General features: G+C 40.3%; 1 protein-coding gene across 1 annotated transcript; it reads right to left on the bottom strand.

Annotated features, from left to right (window-relative positions):
• Positions 1-209: 209 nt before the first annotated feature.
• DNAJC21 (DnaJ heat shock protein family (Hsp40) member C21) lies at positions 210-17,912 on the bottom strand. Its single transcript, XM_084629339.1, has 12 exons — positions 17,708-17,912; positions 16,547-16,640; positions 15,709-15,832; positions 14,767-14,889; positions 10,683-10,987; positions 8,654-8,808; positions 8,172-8,259; positions 7,709-7,867; positions 6,915-6,954; positions 5,210-5,388; positions 2,118-2,193; positions 210-703 (listed from the first exon to the last, which is right to left on the bottom strand). Exons 1-12 carry the CDS (start codon positions 17,802-17,804, stop codon positions 536-538), a joined length of 1,608 nt encoding a protein of 535 aa, XP_084485465.1. The 5' UTR covers positions 17,805-17,912; the 3' UTR covers positions 210-535.
• Between the last annotated feature and the right edge of the window lie 3,087 nt (positions 17,913-20,999).

Raw genomic sequence — 20,999 nt, 5'->3', positions numbered from 1 at the left:
TACAAATAGTTTTATAGTTGTGGGGCCTTAATTTGCATCACATCCTAGATAGGAACTAGGGTCCTGTAGGGAACAGTAGAGCAACTTTGTCTTAGTTTTCTAATTTTTTGTTGTTGGTATGGTGGTCTAGAATGGGCAGATGGTCAGACACAGACACCTGTCCATCCTAACTCACATTAGATGAGCTCTGTAAAATAAAAAGAACAAAGTAAGTGTTAAAATAATTTATTTCCTCCTACTGTACACTTCCATTCATACAAGTCCCACTAGGTATCTAGGATGACCAGCTTTAAGAATATTTGTTATTTTTTCAAGATTAACAGCAAGATGAAATTCAGTCGTTAATGAAGTGTTGGTAAAAAAAATAAACAATTTTTAATACAAGATAAAAATGTTTTGCCACACTGAAATTGCTGCAGGCCCAAGAACTGCTTCCCAATTTAATTTGGATTGTAGGATTCCTGTCCTTTGGTTTTCAGAGACTTTTTTTTTCGAATATGCACCCAAAAACAGAGTTTAAAACAATCAAGAAGTCCTATCTGTTTTTACGTTTCTCTTTTTTGCTTCTGTTGTTCCCAGCACCATTTACAGCTGGTGCTTGCATTGCTTTTGCATGGCCTGTGGCCTTTAAGTGTTCAAACAGTTTATTCCGGGACTGAAATTCACAATTGCAGGTTATACAGTGGATAGGAATATCTTCATTCTGGTAAGAGAAAAAAATACAATGCTTCATGTCAGTAGATACTATAGAAACAATAAAACAATATTTTATTGTTTTACTGGCGAAGGAAGAGTGCATATTAAACAGCAACATTTATCTTCAACAAAGAGCTAACCTCTGAAATGGATAAGCATGAATGATTCTTTCAGAAAAATGTGACCACCAACTCTTTTTGAACATCTGAAAAGTGTTTTATGGCAAATAAGCTCTATTCAGCACTCCTTATTAAGTTCCAAATAGGTTCCTAAATGAACTATGGATCTGCAAGGAAGACTAAGAATTGAAACATAGTGTCCCCTAAAACAAAACTATGCATACTAATGTGTTTGTTTAAAGTTGAGTGACAGTCGGCATTTCAGAAACAGGACTATGAGTGATGGCATTTTTTAATAAAATCAACATGTATTTCTAACTCTCCTTGTCTGTACATTTCTGTTATTAAGAATGGAAACTGCTTTGGGCAGACGATGATCATCAGCAGGTCCTTCCAGACCTACTTACAAATTTTTTTTTTTTTAAATCCAAATCTAGATCCATCAGCATGTGTATAATAATTAATATTAAAACTGAGCTGTTGTCACTATAGTTGTACATTGCCTAACACAATGGGGCTCCAACCTGGCTGAGGCCTCTAGGTGCGACTGAAATTCATGGAGGTTAAGTCCATTAATGGCTATTAGCCAGGGTGGGTAAGGAATGGTGTCCCTAGCCTGTTTGTCAGAGGGTGGAGATGAATGGCAGGAGAGAGATCACTAGATCATTACCTGTTAGGTTCACTCCCTCTGGGGCACCTGGCATTGGCCGCTGTCAGTAGACAGGATACTGGGTTGGATGGACCTTTGGTCTGACCCAGTGTGGCCACTCTTGTGTTCTTATGAAACAGTTTCATAGTAATGGCCTACATATGTTTAAGGAGATAGTCAGGCCATTATTTTTAAAGTAAACCTGCATTCGTGCCTAACAGGGCTAACTAGGCGGTGGGTCCCCATTGTTCCATGCAAACATATGGCAGCAGCTCATATCTTTCGTTTGACAGCTAGACACCCACACAGAGAGAGGCCAGAAGACAGATTTAAGTTTAGCTGGATCTAGTCCAAGATCAATGTATGCAGAAGACTGTCCTAGCTGAAGCTGAAATATTTAGCTTTAAACAAAACACAGCTTTTCTCCAAAGAAAAGGTAAGTTGTATCCAATTTCCTTAGGTTTTGGTAAACAGGCATAAACAGGAAGTGTCTTATGGACAAATACATGAAAACACACAGGGAAAAGCAGCTTTTGAGAACTGGAGAAGAATGTCAGGAGCTGGAAAACTACTAAACCAAAAGACTTGTTTTTATGACAGTGTACTGTTTACCAGCCATTGAGAATCTGTAGTTTGAAATACTTTCCACATACCTTATCTTGAAGCTCTGAAGTTACCTTAACAGATTTTTTTGTATCCTTGGCTCTCTTTCCTTTAGGCTTAGGGATGCTGAAAAGACAAGACAGTTTAAGATTACCTTTGTCACACTGAACCAAGTTTTTCAGTGAACACATTCAGCAGGATTGATAGTTTTAAATTACTAAGGCTTTTAAATCTCATGGTCCACTGACTTCAATAGGTACTGGACTGGGACCTAAATGGGCCAAAAAGTTAATTTTTTTAAAATAAAATTTGCACAAACTACCATTTAAGGCATTTTCAGTTCAGTTTTTTGGTCACCATTAATTTCTGCTTAATAAATAGTCTTTTGTGAGTGATTCACTACTTTGAGGGTTCCCTCCCACCTTGTGCAGTTATTCTAATGGAAGTGACTGCTGTAGTTAAAAGTGCATACTGTTCTCCATTCTAACCCATTTCAGACCATTGGAATGTTCTGAAACTTTTGCCTGTGGGACTGAAATATATATTCCAGGCTTGGCATTTGTCCAAAAGTGAATTTTATTGTATTCATAAGCACAAGTTCTGAGCAAAATTGGTTCAACTGTTTGAGAACAAGTTGGGGAAATAAAATGTACTTTACCCCATTACAATTCTGTTAGATATTTTTTTAATGCTGACCAGTTAAAGTGCTGAAACAGCTGGAGTTAGGCATTAGACCTGGAAGCAGCCTGCACAGAGGAGACATGCCGTTTTGAGTGTTTTGGTTTGGGCAAAAAAGCACATGCACAGGGCCTTACAGGTTTACTGGGAAAGGGAGCACTATGCAAGCAAATATACTTAACTTTGCTGTGCAATGAAAATGTAAGGAAGGTGAAGCAGCAGTTGTCGCATTCATGTCACTTCCTTAAAGCTGAAGAATAAGTGAGGTAAGGACTCCACAATGCTTAGTGCATAACTAAGGCTACATTTTAGTCATGGGTATTTTTAGTAAAACTCATGTACAGGTCACGGGCAGTAAACAAAAATTCCACTGTTCGTGACCTGTCCAGAACTTTTACTATATACCCCTGACTAAAACTTGGGTCAGGGGGTGATCTGGGGCATCACGGGTGCTGGTCCCATAGTGATGGCAGGGAGGCAGGCAGTGGCCCAGAACCCCTACATGGTAGTGGCGCACGGTCCTGGACCCCTGCTCGTGCTGGGGAGGGTTGGCGGGGCTGGCAGTCTCCCTTCCTCCCTCCGCATGTCCTTGCAGCTCCAAGCAGTAGGGAAGGCCAGAAGTGCTCTGTGTGCTGCCCCTGCCACAAGCTCCGGCTATGCAGCTCCCATTGGCCGGGAACCATAGCAAATGTTAGGAACTGTTAGGAAACAAATGATATAGAAATATATGATGGCACTACTCCAACATGTTCAATACTGTGTGCAGTTGTGGTTACCCCATCTTAAAAAAGATGCATTAGAACTGGAAAATGTACAAAAATGGGCAACAAAAATTATTAGGGGTATTGAACATCTTCCATATGAGGACAGATTAAGAAAACTGGGACTGTTCAGCTTCAAAAAAGAGGCAAGTAAGGGGGGATATGACAGTCTACAAAATCATGAATAGTGTGGAGAAAGTGAATAAGGAAGTCTTATTTACCCCTTCACATAACACAAGAACTAGGGGTCACCCAATATTAATAGGCAGAAGGTTTAAAACAAACAAAAGGAAGTACTTCTTCACATACAGTAGTCAACCAGGGGATTTTGTAGCCAGCAGATATTGTGAAGGCCAAAAGTATAACTGGATTAAAAAAAGAACTAGGTAAATTCATGGAGAATAGGTCCATCAATAGTTATTAGCCAAGATGGTCACGGACGAACCCTGGGTATCCCAAAGCCTCTGACTGCCAGAAGCTGGTACTGGACAAGAGGGGATCGATAACTCAATTGCCCTATTCCATTGATTCCCTCTGAAGTAACTGGCACTGGCCACCATCAGAAGACGGGATACGGGGATAGATGGACCATTGGTCTAACCCAGTGTGGCCATTCTTATGTTAAACAGTTACTACTGATGGAATATTTCATGTAAGTTACTATTTAAAATGCATAAACGTATGATTTGTACAGTTTTTCCACTAAGCTTGTTTTTTAAACATTTAAAACTTCGTTCCACTTGCTCCAGCCAAAAACTAAGACGGTAAACAGAGTTCTAATTTTACAGGAGGAGTCAAAAATGAGTACTTTAGTATAAACAAAATTGCTGCCTGTAACCAACTGCAGTGGTTCTCAACCAGGAGTACATGTACCCCCTGGGGGTACGCAGAGGTCTTTCGGGGATACATCAAGTCACCTAAATATTTGCCTAGGCAAATATTTACCACCAGGCTACATAAAAAACACTAGCAAAGTCAGTACAAACTAAAACTGCATATTTGTTTATTCTCTATATATTATACACTGAAATGTAAGTACAATATTTATATTCCAATCGATTTATTTTATAATCATATGGTAAAAATGAGAAAGTAAGCAAATTTTTCAGTAACTGCCGTGATTCTTTTGTATTTTTATATCTGATTTTGGAAGCAAGTAGTTTTTAAGTGAGGTGAAACTTGGGGTATGCAAGCCAAATCAGATTCCTGAAAGGGGTACAGTAGTCTGGAAAGGCTGAGAACTACTGCCTTACTGTGGTGACATTTTGGATAACTATAAAGAATATCGTTATAATTAATGCCCAGAACCAGTCATCAAGTTGCTACACAGTTAACAGAATGAGGTTTTTAAAGGCACAAACATGAGTTAAGTGCCTAACTCCCAGTTGTGCCCCTGCCACTTTCCCCTGTAAAGACATTATAAAATCCAGTTGTTAACAGCAAAACAAAGAAATATTATTTACAAGATTACCATGTTTGTTAACAAGGAGGTTTGTCTGGATACTGGTTGTTTATTAAGTGTGGGGTATTTATTTGCAATCTAAACCCAATGCCAAGTTAGGAACCAATTCTAATTTATACCAGTTTTACTCTGCCATAACTCAAATTCAATGGAGTAGCTTTCAGTTTATACTGGTGAGAAAATTCAGGCCTTTAAAACATGGACTATTAAATTAAAGAATGCAACGAAGTGATGCTGTTACCTTTTTGCTTCGCCTTTTGGTTCATTAACTTCATCTACAGCTTCTGCAGCACTTGCTTTTTCAGAAGCAGTATTTCTTTGGCCAACATTTTCCAATTCTTCTGTTATGCTGTCCTCCCGGTCTGCACTGTCAGCTTCTTTTTGTTCAACTGTAGCATCCACTGTAGCATCTTCATAAGTCTGTCCAAAGAAAAAATGTGTATTTATTGCTCTGAGATAATTAGTTGGCAACTGTGTGTACAGTAATTGCAGATTTAACAATTAAACAATTTGCCTCAACGAAAATCTAGCATGTCTGTTTTTACACTGATGTTTTGTGAGAGACGCAGTGAGGTGAAAAGACCTGAAGTTTTGGCTGTGACATTTTGAGAAAGAATCAGCCTGTGATGAAGAGAAGAGAGCCAAAGAGTCTTTATCAAAGGTCTAAGAGGTACAGCTCAGACTCTGCCGGAACCCATAGCACATAGCCATTAAGGTATAAAGAAGGGAGGATGGAATGATCTTGTCCCTTCCAACCCTGATATTCTAGGATTCTATACATCGAAACAGCTAAATTTTTTTTTTGGTAATTTTTTTATTAGGTGATTCTATCAGGACCATTATTAAAGTTGCCTGATAAGCAACTGAAAACAAGGTTTTCTAATGGGAAGTATGACTGCCAAAACTTAAGCATTCAGGCTGAAATTTTCCATGCCAGGTGTTTGCCTCAGGAAAATTTCAGCCAAAACATTGCAACTGTTACCCAGATCAACAAGGGTCAAGGAGATCTGAGGCAACCAGATAGAAGATTTTCTCAACCTTCTAAACACTGAAAGGGTAACAATTAGAATTGTGTTGGGTGGAAGTGGGGTGCTGGGAGAAGAGAGAAGGAGAATCAATACATTAGTTACTTTACTAAACTCAGACAAAGTAAACTAAAGCTACAAGAGAACCTCACTAATCTGCACTGATGTGGAAAGGCCCAGTACAGATTACTGAATTTTGTGGATTACTGAGTGCTGTTTGCAAGGTTAGTGCACAGTACTATGCTTCTCTTGGGGCCAGTGGATTAGCAGCAATTCACTTCTGGCACTCCGAACTGCCTCTCTCAATCTTAAAAATAGAAGATTATATATTGGACAATAGTTGGCCATATTGTCAGAGTTGAGTGATGGTTTTCTGAACAACACGCATCCAACAGTTTCCTGAATGGAAGGCAGCAACTTGTTCTAATTGAGAGAAAGGATGGTCCGGTGGTTAGGGCATTAGACTAGGATTTACGATATCTGAGTTCAGTTCCCTGCACTGCCACAGACTTACTGTGTAACCATGGGCAAGCCACATCGAAAACCGCAGCGCAGACAGGCTGTCTGTCAAATGGGACTAATAGCACTGCCCTACTTCACAGGGGTGTTGGCAGGATAAATGCACCGAAGATTGTGAAGTGCTCAGATACTAGAATAATGGGGGTTATACAAGTACCTAAGTTAAAACAGATATGGATTCAGAGTGTCTTTGAAATCAATGGACTCATTGAGAAATACACCAGTCGATTAGATGTAATAAATTTAACAGCTTTTCCCAGTCTCTTGAATTCCTAATTCCCTCAGTTTTTTGAGGCTACTGGAAAGCTAAATCATAAGACCACAGAAATAGCTAACCAAGTCTTACATAGTTTCCTTAGATTTTCAACAGAGCCACAGAAAGATTTTGCATAAACTCCATACCGTCATCATTTTATGTTTCTTTTTCTTCTTCTTGGAGAGTCTGTAAAGGTAAAAGTTGAATGCATTTTTAGATTCTAAAATATAATATTGGCAAAGGTCAAAAACCAATAATTCTATGCTACATTTTAAGTAATAGTGGTTCTGATCTCACTTGTATCACAAATGCAACAAGAAGTCATAGCTAGGAAAACAACACTCTCAAGAGTCCTGAAGTGAAAACAGTTCGCTGTTTTGTGCACTGTTTAGGGTATTTAGTGACATCTCTATAGATTTCTTGCTCAAACTGAATCTGAAAACCCTGATCCTTAATGACTGGACATTCAGAAACCAGCTTAATCATAAACATAGTACAGCTTTTAAAAATATGCTATATCTTGCATAAACTAGCTTCCAATTAACTGAAGCAAACAAGTTTTCTAGGCTAGTCATAATGCCTGACAGACAATGCTGTACCTACACAACCAACACTCTGCCTGTAACAAGGTCTCCTCCTTCAAAATATTAACATCTTTGCTTTGCCTTGACATTTACTTTCTATAAAGCCAGAAGATAAGTAGTGGGAGATCATTGTCCTACAACAGTCTATTCCAATGATATAATTAAAAATCTACTTTTTTGTTGGGACTTTGGTGCAAACAGCTATTTTAACAACTCGTGCAGTACAATTAAGTAAGTCCTGATGTGATCATATGCCTATCCCAGGGCCTTATTTCAGAGCCTCATAAAGACCACTATTATGTATCCTAACTTTAACAAATGCTATAGTAAGTGTAAGCAATCTATTTTTAAGGTACTTCTGTTTGGGTGTTTCTTCCATTTCTTCATCTTCTTTGGTATTCACTCCATTTTTGTCATCTGTAGATACAGAAAATTCCTCCTCCTCCTCCTCCAGCTGTTGCCGTAACAGCGCTACCATCTCTCGGTGCTTCTTTGACTTTTCATGGTTCTTCATTCTATGAAGAGCAGTAGATAATTACTAGATTCTATGAATCGTGCAATTGTTTCTCTAAGCAAATTTTGTTTCATTTACATATAAAGGTCTCTGATCAATGACAATGGTTAATTCCTTTCAGCGTAGGAAATTCTAATATAAAAATACCTACTTGAATGAAAAGGGGTTGAGCCTTTCAAAGCCACCTAGAACATGTGGATGCCCAAATGCCATTACAAAGGATTAACTTTAATGGATATTGGGTGCCCAGATAACCTAGGTGAATCTGAAAGTGTCCAAGCTTTTCAAAGAAACAAAAAACTTACGCTTTCTCAGTCTTCAAGGATTTGTCACAAGCAGGGCAGTACAAGTCATCATAAAATTCAGCATCTTCAGCTTCATCACTCAGTTTATCTGAAAAGGGAAGGGGAAGGAAATTGGCTCAGTGATTCTTAGGAGATACTGAGTAATTAAAGACAACAATGCCCATTCAAGCCCTTTAGGATTACTGAAGTGTGCAGAGTGATAAGAACTCTTTCCCTAAATAATTTGTTCCTTTCCCGCAAAACTACAAATAAGCATCTATTACTAACATGAAGATAAGTGTTCAAAAGGAGAACAGAACACTATGGGACTAAACTTTTTCCTTAAATATCTCAATTGAAGTGAGTGATGTATGCCAGCAGCAAATCCAGACTTAAGCCTTGAGGATTTAAATGCAGCAGTATGATTATGTACATACAAAAATGGAACAACTGCAAGGTCTTTTTATAGGTATCAAATCAAAGATATATTAACAGACCCTTACCATCTATTTCTTCTCTTGGCTCCTGTTCCTCTTTTTCCTCTTCATCATCAGATCCATCTCCAAATTCCTTTTCATACTGTGCTTCCATCTGCTGCAATTCTCTCTCTAGATCAGACATAGTTATCCAGCTCTGCTCTTTATATTGCTCACCAAGCCTTTAAGCAGAATACAACAACTTTTTATATTCCAGAAAATTAAGTGGTAACAGTATTTTATTTAAGGGTCATTATTTGGTCATGTTCACTTATTTAAAAAGAAGGAAACCCCCTAGCTGTCTTGTCTCAACGAAATGCAACACACACCAGTAACTACAGTTTCTTTGTAGGGACTGGAAAACTGAGCCAATACGGTCTGATTTATATAACTACTGTACAATTACTCTTCAACAGCTGTACTTCAGCTATTCAGATCTTCACTCCAATTGCCTCCTGCACTCAATTTTCAAGCTCTTTGCCCGCAGCAAAACCACCACTTGGGCTTCATTACCTTCAGTGGAAAACAAAAATCCACTCTATTAAAAACATCCAAAAACAATGAAAGTGGGCCTCTGGATTTTCTGGAAAGAAGAGTGGTTAAATATTTAAGCTCCTTTCTCTGCCTCTTTCCAAATCGGCAAGGCTTTTATGCCAAGAATATATTTTGCATTTACAGTGAGAGAATCCCAGCCCCCTGCTCCTCATTCACTCTTGAAATATAAAGAAAATATATTGCACTTAGCCCAGGGACAGTATTTCTTTCTGAGCTGTGGGGAGCGAAAGACAAAAGTGAGAGAGAAAGGTCAGGAATGAAGGGCAAAAAGGCTTTTTCCCCTTCCCCAAATTTACCTTCTAGCAGTTTGAGTTTAACAGCTCATTCAAGTTGCAGTGGGGGAGGTTTAGATTGGATATTAGGAAAAACTTTTTCACTAAGAGGGTGGTGAAACACTGGAATGCGTTACCTAGGGAGGTGGTAGAATCTCCTTCCTTAGAGGTTTTTAAGGTCAGGCTTGACAAAGCCCTGGCTGGGATGATTTAACTGGGAATTGGTCCTGCTTTGAGCAGGGGGTTGGACTAGATGACCTTCTGGGGTCCCTTCCAACCCTGATATTCTATGATTCTATGATTCTTTTATGCAAGTTTGTTCCTTTCATTTAAAATGAGTATCAAAAATTTTAGTTAACGTGCAGATATTCGGCGTTGATACAAATCATCACAGGCTAATAAACGCCTCATCTTCAGAGGTATAGATTACTACCGAATGAGAAGCACCTTTCCTCTCAAGTTAAATCAACCGCTAATCAGTCCTGTACACTGTTTCCACAGCTAAAATTTACCATGTTCTAAAGTGTTCCCAAAGTTTAAGAAACAAATTGGGGTATGAAGTTTATATTGTGCGATATTCTTGGCATGATGGTAAGCTAGTTAGTAAATTTGTTATAAAACACCACTACTAAGCAGTTGGGCAAGTGTAGCTTTTAAGTGGTCTTAAAGTATAGTCCCATGCAAAGCACATTGAATTCTAGACTAGATTACTGAAAAGGTACAGGTCACACAGCCAAAGTCCAAATCCGAGGAAAATGGTTGCAAACATCAATCAAGCAGATGAAAAAAAGGCTTTTAATCACCAATGCCATGACGGATACAAAATGTCCCTCAACTGTGATACTCTGTGATAAAGGAACGACAGATCCCCTTAAAAAGTAACAGAACTCTCACCACCACCCGCTTCACTTATCCTCAGCATCCTTCTGCCAACCTGCTACCTGTGTCTTGTGGATTATCTGACATTGAAGACTTTAGCAACAATAAAATACTGATTATTAAAACTTATTTCATATTTCTTTACTACCCACAAGGTGTTGGGTACAAGGAGGACTGTCTCTGCCATGAGCAGCTCAGTCTTCAAATCTCAGACTTAAGGACAAAAGTTAGAAATGCCAACATTTACTCTTTAAAACAATGTAAGCTGCAGGTGGTAAAAATATGACTCAATATGAATCTCCCATGATTATTTCTCAGTTTCAAAAATGCTTCCTTCAATATTTACATACTTAGCTTGTTTGAGTTTTTGCTGTCTCCGGAGCTCCTCTGCTTTTCTAGCTTTTTCTGCATTCTGTTCCTCTATGAGTTTTCTGTGTGCCTGTACTCTCTTATCTCTTTTACGAATAAAAGCCACTAGCTGACGAACCAGTTCATTCCTCTCCTTTCTTGCTTTGTCTCTAGTTTTCTTGTTCTCTTTCTCCATAGCTCGTTTCTCCCAACGGTTTGATGCCTGCCGTGTGTCATACTCCTCTTTCCAAGCAAAGTTCTTTTGAGTACAGAAACTCTGCCAGTAAGCATAAAAAGGATGGACTACCTGTTGGAAAAAAGGGAATTGGCAAAAGTTGTAAGACATCATATTGAAAAAAAGCAACCAAAGACTATTTAGATTTTCATAGATATACAAAAAGAAAAGGAGGACTTGTGGCACCTTAGAGACTAACAAATTTATCTGAGCATAAGCTTTCGTGAGCTACAGCTCACTTCTCACGAAAGCTTATGCTCAGATAAATTTGTTAGTCTCTAAGGTGCCACAAGTACTCCTTTTCTTTTTGCGAATACAAACTAACACAGCTGCTACTCTGAAACCTGTCGTTATGCATAGATATACAAACTCCAAAGCCAGAAGGGACCCTTATCTCATTTGACTTCCTGTATACACAACCCATATAATTTTTTCCAGAAGCTGGATTAAAGCAGGTCTTTTAGATAGATATCTAATCTCATTTTAAAGACTCCAAGTGGTGCTGAATACACCACTTCTCACGGTAAACTGTTCCATTGTTTAACTACCCTCACTGGTAGAAAATTGCATCTACGGCCCCCACTAATCAGATATCTTGTGTGTGTGCATATACCTATACACAGTGATCAAGTCACCTCTCACGTTCTCTTAACGTAAAGAGATTGAGTTTCTTAAGCTTCACATCGTAAGGCTTTCTTTTTTTTTTTTTCTTTTCTCCAAACCCTGGATCATTGTTGTAGTTCTCTTTTGAACGCTCTCTGGTATTTACACACGCTTGAAACACAGACACCAACACTGGACATAGTATCCTACTACTGGCCTTACCACCACCACTATGTAGAAAAGCAAGATTATTCCCTATTCCCCTTTTTATATATCCAAGGATCACACTAGCCCTTTTAGCCTCAGCATTTCTGAGTGACTGCTGTCCAAGACGGTTTCCCACCCTGTTGGTGTAAACTGCACTCTTGTTCCCTGGTGTGTTATCTTGCATTTAGCTGAATTAAAATGTATTTTGTTTGATTGTGGACCATTTAAGTAGGTGATTCAGATGACTCCATAACAGTCATCAATCTTCATTGCTACTTATTACCCGACCAATCTGTGTCATCTGCAAATGTAACCAGCAAAGATTTCATAGCTAAATTGTTGATAAAAATATTGAATAGCACTGAACCAAGAACTGATCCTTGAGGGACTCTGCTAGAAAACTGCATCACTCATTGATGTCTCCCCACTAACAAGTACATTTTGAGATCTGTCAATGAGCCAATTTTTAATCCATCTCTAATGTATGCCATTAGTTCCATATGCAAGTTTTTAAATCCAGATGTCATGCCTTAGTAAGAAATATCTTGGATTTCTCCATGTGGAAAAAGATTTAAAATTTTACTGAAGCCGAGTTCATATGAAGTGAATTTTTAAAAGCTGCCATTGGCCTGTGATATCAGTAAGGGGGTAGGTCTTTGGCCTAAGATGGTAGTAAAACCCCTCTTCACTGTTACAATAGTAACCAGTTAAGCATCATCCAGGTTTTCCTGTAAAGATACTACTGGCAACTCCCACTGTAACTACCACCATTAAAAAAAAGTCTTTTTATCCATTTAAGGAGATGGAAAAAACAAAAAACAGAAAACCTCCCACAGTTTAAGCATCTGAAATGAAAAATCACTAAGCCTTTTATTGTGGCAATATCCAATATTCCTCTTCCCTCAAGAGAGTTATTTAAGTGGGGCTTTTCCCTATGACAGTCTTAGATGGTATTCACTGCCCTTTCTGGAGGTAGCAAGAAGAGGTTAGTTTAAATGCTCTTGAATTGTTGCTGCTGCTTTTGGAAGACCAATGCTGTTTCCTCTTTTAAGACAAAAGACTCACATGAGGAGAGAAAAAAATAGCAAATATAAAAAATATAGCTTGTCTCAGGTGCTGATTTTCACTTGCAACCGTGCTGATGGAGAAACACAGACCTAGCACATGGTCTTATTAGCCACTCTTATTAGCTAACTCATGCCAGCTTTGGGCTGTTTAAGACCTTGCTTTTAGCTGGTCTCTCCGGCCACAGGTTCACGGAAGTGTTGCGAAAGCTGGCCAAGACTGCACCTAAGTCCAACTCTCAGAAAACAGAAGGTAGAGATAGATAGGAAAGAGGAGAAATAAGGCGGAGGAGGACAGCGACAGAGGAATGGGGTGACAACAGGCACCCAAAGTTCACACTCCAGATTCACACCAGCTTTAGCCAAGGCTGCTGAAAGCGACATATCACCTGGTTCCATCTTTCTGGCCCAATCTGGTCAGAATGCCTTTCAGGATCAGGATGAAGGCCCAACAATGTCATGGTGGATCTCAAGGTCCCAGGAAATTGTAGCACTGGCAGTCAATGTTAAAAATTGTTTGCTTTAATCCATGGCTCCCACAGTTTCCATTTAGTGACCCCAGATAAACAAGGTCAAAGATGATGTGTCAACCTCATTCCATCAAAACATTTTGGTGATTCATCCATAAACATTTCCTCCCATTTCTACAATTTTCAGCTCATCATGCCAACCCATGACTTTACTCACAGCCTTGAAGGCCCCTTATCACAGTCCAGTTTGTAACAGACTATTTGTCTCCAACTTCTACTGACTTTCATAAACAATTTTCTCTAATAGTCTGTGTTAGGACTTTGATTATCTTGGGCAATTTAGAGTACATGTCTCTGAACAGGCAGCTAGAAGGTACATCAGTATACACAGTGAAAATAGTGTTACTGAAAATCGCACTTCACTGGAGTATTTTGTCCTTGTTTTCATACTAATTTTCATCGGATTTGTACAAAATATGTACAAATTACTCGACTGATTAAAAGTATAATATTTAAATTTTAAGAGGAAGTATTACAAAGAGGTAAAAGCAAGAAGGAACAGGGTAGAATATGTATTTAGGGCCAGTGCTCTTAAGTGCTTATATAGGGAGCTGATTGCCAGCTTACTGCTTTAATGCAGCATAAACATGCTAGTAGGTTCTGGGAAGAATTTTACAAAGGGAAATTTTCAGTTGTTACAGATAGTTGGCATGGCAGAATGAAAGGATCAGCCTCTGGGAGAGGAAGTGAGAAATGACAGAACAGTTGGAGTATTATGGAAATATAAAGCGGGGGTATCACCATGAAAAGCCTTAGATGGCAGGAGAGTTCAGTAGAAGTCACAATTGTTGGTTATCCACTATCTCTTGGGTATTTTATGTTATGCAGTCAGCAAGTTTTATTTTTGTTATTGTGGTTTAACAAAAAGGAAAAATTATAAAAGAGACCGTATTTTGTATTAATAAATAGTTACCACATCTTCAGGTATTCCTGCTGTAATACATAGCATTTCAGAACACTGGCAAGGCTGGTTTCAATCAGACATCAAGAATTAAATCTATCCTTTTATTTCTTAAGTCTAGTCTACACCTTTAAATGTTACTGCTATAACTAAGCCAGTAATGGGTATGATTTTTTAACCAACATAAATATGCCAGTATAAGGAGCTTTTTTCCAGTGTATTCTATTTCACTTCACTGAACAGGAATAAATTATACTGATACAAGCACTTTTATACTGGTATAACTGCATCTACACTAGGGGTTTTGACACTTAACTATGTCAGTATAGGTACATTGGCGAAAGGTTTAAGTATACACAAGGCATTAAATAAGAGCTTTTGGTAGGGCAGGGAAGGCTTTATGTACACATTGGGCCAGATTCAACTCTCAATAAATGTCAATGGGAGCCTTTCTTCTGATTTCAAATGGAAATGGATTAAGCCCCAATTCCTAGAGATATTACGGTGTAACAAATAGTTTAGACTTCTAAACATTATATATCTTACCTTATCATAATCACTTTGAGAGTATCCAAAAGTAGGGAATTCTTCAATATCCTCCTGAGATATATATTCCATCTCTTCCTTTGCAATATTTTCAAAAACTTGACGATAGACTGCAAAGAACCCCTGAAATACACACCATTGTTACTGAGGAATTAATTGTATGCCTATGCAACTAAAGAATTAAAATGATCAACTTCAGAGAAAGATCACTATTTAAATTCTACAGTAACAGTTTTAAGTCAAAATAAAGACTTTGTATACCAAAATAAGTGATTATGCCAGGCTCTAGGAGCCCTTCCAATTTTTAAAATTTAAAAAAAAAATCATAATCAACTAATACAAATATTGGGTCCATTGTGACCCAGGCAGTTGTGTTGGACTAAGGCAGAAGAGAATTCCAAAAACAAGAACTGTCTACCAGCAGTTCCATTATTATAAATTAAGGGTGTTCCAGCTCACTGCAGCTATGGCAGTACCACAGGGAGATGGTCAATCTCTCAGGCAGGCATGTTCCAAACCATTTAGGCCTTTTTAGATCAATATCAACACCTTAAACTCCACCTGGAAGTTAAATGGCAGCAAGTGCATACCCCAGATCACTGGCATAATGCTGCTTTTTATATCCTAAAGCATTCCGACTTGTGAAACATCTCAGCATAATAGGATTGCCCAGTGAAAGCGAAGCGCCTGGGGATGTATTATATGTAAAGTGTTGTTATATAATTGTACAGCAATATTGATTAAGGGGACATTTAAAACTGACTAAATATCCAATGTATGTTTTCCTCCCCCACCCCCTTTTTTAAAGTTTACCGTAAACATTTTTCAACTTATGTTCAGTAATTTTAAGAATGGTGTATCAATGCACCAATTTACTTCCATCGCTTTTTTTTTTTTTTTTTTAAAGTTTTAACTTGACTCAGTAGAGAATCAGTTCATTACCTCTTCATCATCACCATATCCAGAGTAACAGTTAACAGTGAAGTAGCGCAGCAGATCCAAACTATCATCTTGATACTCTCCATCAACCCCTCCTTTCAGCAGAGCTTCCCTGTGGTTATCATACCTAGCAGAAAACAGCACCAAGAACACACATAACTTAAGACAATCACAGAGATGAAAACCCAAGGTAGTGGGGGGACCTTCCAGTTGTTCATGGAATACCTATTACTTTTACTGTAATTCTTTTGGGAGAAAATTATCTAACATATTTGAATAAGATGTTTCTTAAGGATTCCAAGAACGTGAATTACAGGTTCTACAGATCTCTAAACACATTCTCCAGGCCCTCCCCACTTTTATGCTAGTGTATGCCATTTGTTTTTTTAGTACGTGAAAAAGTGGAAATAGTGCTTCCTGAAAAAGTAGCTAAACATATGAAGCAAGCAGCTCATAGTTATCCAAGGAGGGAAAAAAGGGTGCATGCAACTATAAACCTGGGACACTCATACCTGAGAGAGAACCAGAAGCAAAAGCTATTTAAAAACACAACAAATCGATCAAGGAACACAGTTTTTAAAAGGTGATTTCAAGTGTTCTTTGTTACAAGAATACAACTAATGTGTTCTGTAGCTGTAAACCTGGGACCTAACAGTTGTATACATCATTACTAGTGAGAGGAAACTCATCTGGCTGTTATCCTCTAAAATCTCAGTCCAGACTACCAACACAAGGAAATCACAAATGATTTCAATGGGAGTCCTGCCTAAAACAGGAATGCAGAATCAGGCCCTTTGTTAGATTGTCTTTTCTGCCCCACTGGCAGACAAATATTACCTACCAAGCTCTTTCTTGAGGATCACTCAGTACATCATATGCCGCTTGGATTAATTTGAACTGTTCTGCTGCTTCATCAGCATTTTCTAGATTTTTGTCTGCAATAGAAGTCATTACAATTAAACCATAAAAATCATAGCAATAGCCGGGGCTCATGTCACAAAGTAATTATTTAGGAAATCAGACAAATGAAGAAAAAAAGTCAATTCAGAAGGACAACTCAAGGCCCTTATTGGATGTATTGGGTACACCACAACTGACTAAAATACAACTGCTGATCCGGCTTCATCATTCATTAATGTTTCTCCTTCAACCATCTCTCTGCCAAATTAACAGCCACATTAAGAACAAGTCTGGAGAATTAATATTTAAGTATAACTTGAAGTGATACTGCTGCACATAAACAAACAGTTAAAGGAACAATGTCAATAAGAATTACAAAATAGTTTCAGATACTACACCTGTCTCTGAGTCTTCTTGACAACTTTTGTGGTTTTAGAATAAAGTTTTCCTATTTAAAAAGGAAGTGTACTCTTCCCTGTTACAGGCTGACATAACCATGCAAACAAGGGAAACTGACTATCCATAAAGTGACACTGAGCGCACAACGCAAACAGGAAAAATACAAAAGATATTTTGAAAAGTCATCCTATGTGCTGTCTGGAAGGAATTACTCCACAGGTCAGACTGGCAATGACCTTGGGGAGATTTTGCCTTCCTCTGCAGCATGGGACACTTGCCAATATAATCTAGATGTATCTCACTTAAACGGGGCTGGCGGGTGAGCCAGGAGACATACCCGTGAGATGGTAGCACTCCGCCGGGCGCCCCGCCCCGAACCCACATACCTGAGCGATGCCTCAAGCGGGGTGGTGGGGGGGAGGGTGGCAATGCGCGGCCTCAACAGCCCGGCCAGGCGATGGGAACCCCGGGCTCAGCCAATGGGACACGGGAGCCGGGCCGGGGCGCAGGGTCTGACCCCGCAGAGCCCCGCGCGGCTGCGTCCACCGCCCGCCTGCCCTAGGCCTGCCCTCTCCGAGCGGGGAACGCCGGCGCGGCTGTTCCCCGTTGTGGTGCGGGCCGGCCCGGGACGCCGGGCCCGGCGCGGGGAAAGGGGCGGCCCGGCCTGGAGGAGCGAGCCACGGCGGCCCCGAGCCCGGCGTACCTGGGTGCCAGCGCAGCGCCAGTCTCCGGTACGCCCGCTTCAGCTCCTCGTCGGAGGCGTCGCGCGCCAGCCCCAGAACCTCGTAGTGACACTTCATCGCGGCGCGCGGAACCCGAGGAGCCGCCTCGGCTCCGCGCGACGGGGACGCCGGCCGGCCTTGCCGCCGGCAGCGCACAGGGCGGGGCTGGAAGGAGCGCACAGGCCATAAAGAGACTAGGCCACCACCCAGGGGGGGGCGTGGCCAGGAGGGAGCTGTCCAGGGGCGGGGCCAGAGGGCAGGGGGTGGGGCCACGGGAGACCTTTTAACCGGGGCGGGCCGGGGTGGAATGTTACGTAGTGGGTGGGAGGCCGTTGGGGGGATGGAATGTTGGGAGGGTGAAGGTTCTTGGCGGGTAGAAGCCTTTTAGTAGGGCGGCATGTCAGGGGGGAGACAGTTCCCTGGCAGTCGGCTAATAGAGATTGGGCCCTGGCAGAGGGTGACCAAATGCCCTGATTTTACAGGGGCACTCCTGATATTTGGGGCTTTGTCTTATACAGGTGCCTTTTACCCCCCACCCGTCTCCTGGCTGGATTTTTAGTAAAAGGTTAAAACCAAAAGGTATGGAATGTCCTACAGCTTGGGGCTGTTTGTCCTGTCACCCACCTCTAATTAACTTGTCCTAGAAACTGGGTGTTCTCTAATTGCCTATTGCAGGTTTATTTTCACCTTCTTTAAGGGTAGCTGGTATTGGCCTGCCACTGTTAAAGATATTGCACTAGTCACACTCTGTAGTCCTTTTTTTTAAGAATGGTATCAGAAAACTTAAGTGCAGAGGAAGGGATTAGCTCAATTGTCTGCCAGATGGGGGAGAGAATAAATATACTTCTGTAATAATGTGGTTTTAAGAACACCTGCTGATCCAGTATTGGGAGACAAGTTCCCACAGCACATCTAACATCCAGCTGTTTCCATGGTACTCACGCAGCCAGCTCAGCAGTCACTCAGTCTCCAGCAGGTCATTCTTCTGTACAGTATGTGCAGTTTTGTCATCCTGACATGATTCTATGGAAGGTAGAAGTATACATATAATCAGCCTATCCTGTGTGCATAACCTGATTTTAAAGAGAGCAGCTGTCTTTGGTTACTGTTGATCACTGATCATGAGACAGACCAGAGAGGCATAATCCTCCATTCTGACATCTGTGACCCTGTCTACACTATGTAAACAACTGAAATTGAACTTTGCAGCAGCTCAAATAGGCTGATTCAGAGTGTGGCCTAGTTTGTATAACTAGAGCTAACCTGCATCTGCAAGGACTCAGTTAATTTAGTTCTCTTGTAACAAAGTTGAGCCATAATCAAGTTTAGCAATCATTACAAAACTCACTTTTGTAGTATAGACAAGGTCTAATTACAGCTAGGCATCCTCATCATAATACTCTCCATGCATCACTGGCTAGCAGCAGCCAACCAGATTGCAAATTTACTCACTTACCTAAAGATACTATTAGATCAAAGATTTGTCATGTCTTGGTTTTGGTTGCTTAGAACCTCCAATTATTCCACTAATAGAACAAGCCCATCCTGTACAACCCACAGTCCTATGATTACTTGTGGCACCTTAGAGACTAACAAATTTATTTGAGCATAAGCTTTTGTGAGCTACAGCTCACTTCATCGGATGCATTCAGATGAAGTGAGCTGTAGCTCAGGAAAGCTTATGCTCAAATAAATTTGTTAGTCTCTAAGGTGCCACAAGTACTCCTTTTCTTTTTGCGAATACAGACTAACACAGCTGCTCCTCTGAAACCAGTCCTATGATTGAATTCATTCTTTATTTGCACTGGAGTAGCAGTCACTAGCTAGTATCAAGCAACCTCCATGTTATGGGACATATTATTCCTTTAAGAGTGGAGGGGGTCACAAGACCCTGTTCCCAGGAGCTGGATTGAACAAAGGGTCAGGAAATGGCCTGGTAGCAGAAGAGAGGAAGTGCTGCCAGGGAGTGAGTGGGTGTGACCAAATGCACCCGATAATCACACCCTATACACTATTATAATCTTCGTACAAAGTATCCGTTGTGAGGTATCATTTGAAAACAAATAACTCACTGGTCAACAATATCATGGTGGAATCTATATAGAAACATATGTAAAGTTATGAATATAAGCTGAAATTATGACTGACGTGAGGCTACCAGACAAGCCTGGGGAGCGTATAAACCTGTTTCTCAAACGCACAGGAAAGGCTGATGCCTCTAGTCAGGTGTCATCAAAATTGATGGGAAAATCACCTGTCAAGTGGCCATAATTCGGCAAAGGGGGGCAGAAACAGACCAATCGACATTTTAGCAAACAGCATGGAACCTCTTTCACCACAAAACTCCAGCCTCACAGTGGGAATTAACTTTATCTAGCAATAATCCTCAGGAAAATGCATTTCAAAGGTGACTGGACTATAAAAGTGATGGGCAAAAAACACCCCAAGGTATTCTCTTCCTACCCACCTCTCTATCTCATTTAATCAAATAAGACAAACAAAAAAACCCCCATAAACAGCCATATGACTTCGGGAGGGAGCCTGACCTGGAGTTTAGTCAGCCCTGTTGTTTGGAATATGTGATAAGGATTTTACCTTGAACCAAGTCTAGCTTGTTAAGTTTTAGCACCTGAAAGAGTTTTATCTTTATTTCTTTTTTAACTGTTTCTGACTTTGCTTTATAAAACTAATACTCCCTTAAATTCTATTTCTTTGTAGTTAAATAAACTTGTTTTATTCTTTAATCAAAACTAATCTGGTGGTGTATTCAAACTGAATTTTTTGGGTAACTCCATTTAAAGTAGCAAACTGTTGGATATTGTTCTGGATGGAGGAAATGGACCTAAAATATCTGAACTGTCCAAGAAAGGACTGGACAGTGCAGAACACCATTTTGGAGGGAAAATTTTGGACTGGGAGTGTGTTGGGGTCACCCTGCAAGTGGTGACCAAGGCTGATAGAAGCCAGAGTGTGCTGGCAGGTTGCAGGGTGGGACCTGCATGTTGTTTGTGAGTGACCCAGGTTGGGAGCTGCAGTAGCAAAGCACAGTGAGGCACCTGAGGTTTCAGGGCAGATGGTGACACAACCCCTCACTGGACTGCACCCTGGAATGTGACAGTTGGATAGGGAGAAACCCCAAGACATTGTTCCTTTAGGGGTGAAGGATCAAGAGCCCTATAGTGTAGGGTGGGGCAAGGCTCCCCTTTCTTCCAGCCACTCAGGAGGAGCTTCCTGCGGGAGAGTGGTATATAGACTGCATTCTCCCTCAAAAGT

Source organism: Lepidochelys olivacea (genome assembly GCF_965140295.1).
Source record: "Lepidochelys olivacea isolate rLepOli2 genome assembly, chromosome: 5".
NCBI lineage: Eukaryota > Metazoa > Chordata > Testudines > Cheloniidae > Lepidochelys > Lepidochelys olivacea.
This window is presented reverse-complemented; position numbering and strand designations above follow the sequence as displayed.

Bases quoted from the DNA above. Each gene is read 5' to 3' on its own strand.
- DNAJC21 (XM_084629339.1), bottom strand. From the start codon at position 17,804: ATGAAGTGTCACTACGAGGTTCTGGGGCTGGCGCGCGACGCCTCCGAC. The intron at 10,988-14,766 runs GTAAGATATATA...TTTTTCCAACAG, and splicing joins CTCAAAGTGATTATGATAAG to GTAGTCCATCCTTTTTATGC. The intron at 2,194-5,209 runs GTAACAGCATCA...TTGTCTTTTCAG, and splicing joins CCAAAAGGCGAAGCAAAAAG to CATCCCTAAGCCTAAAGGAA.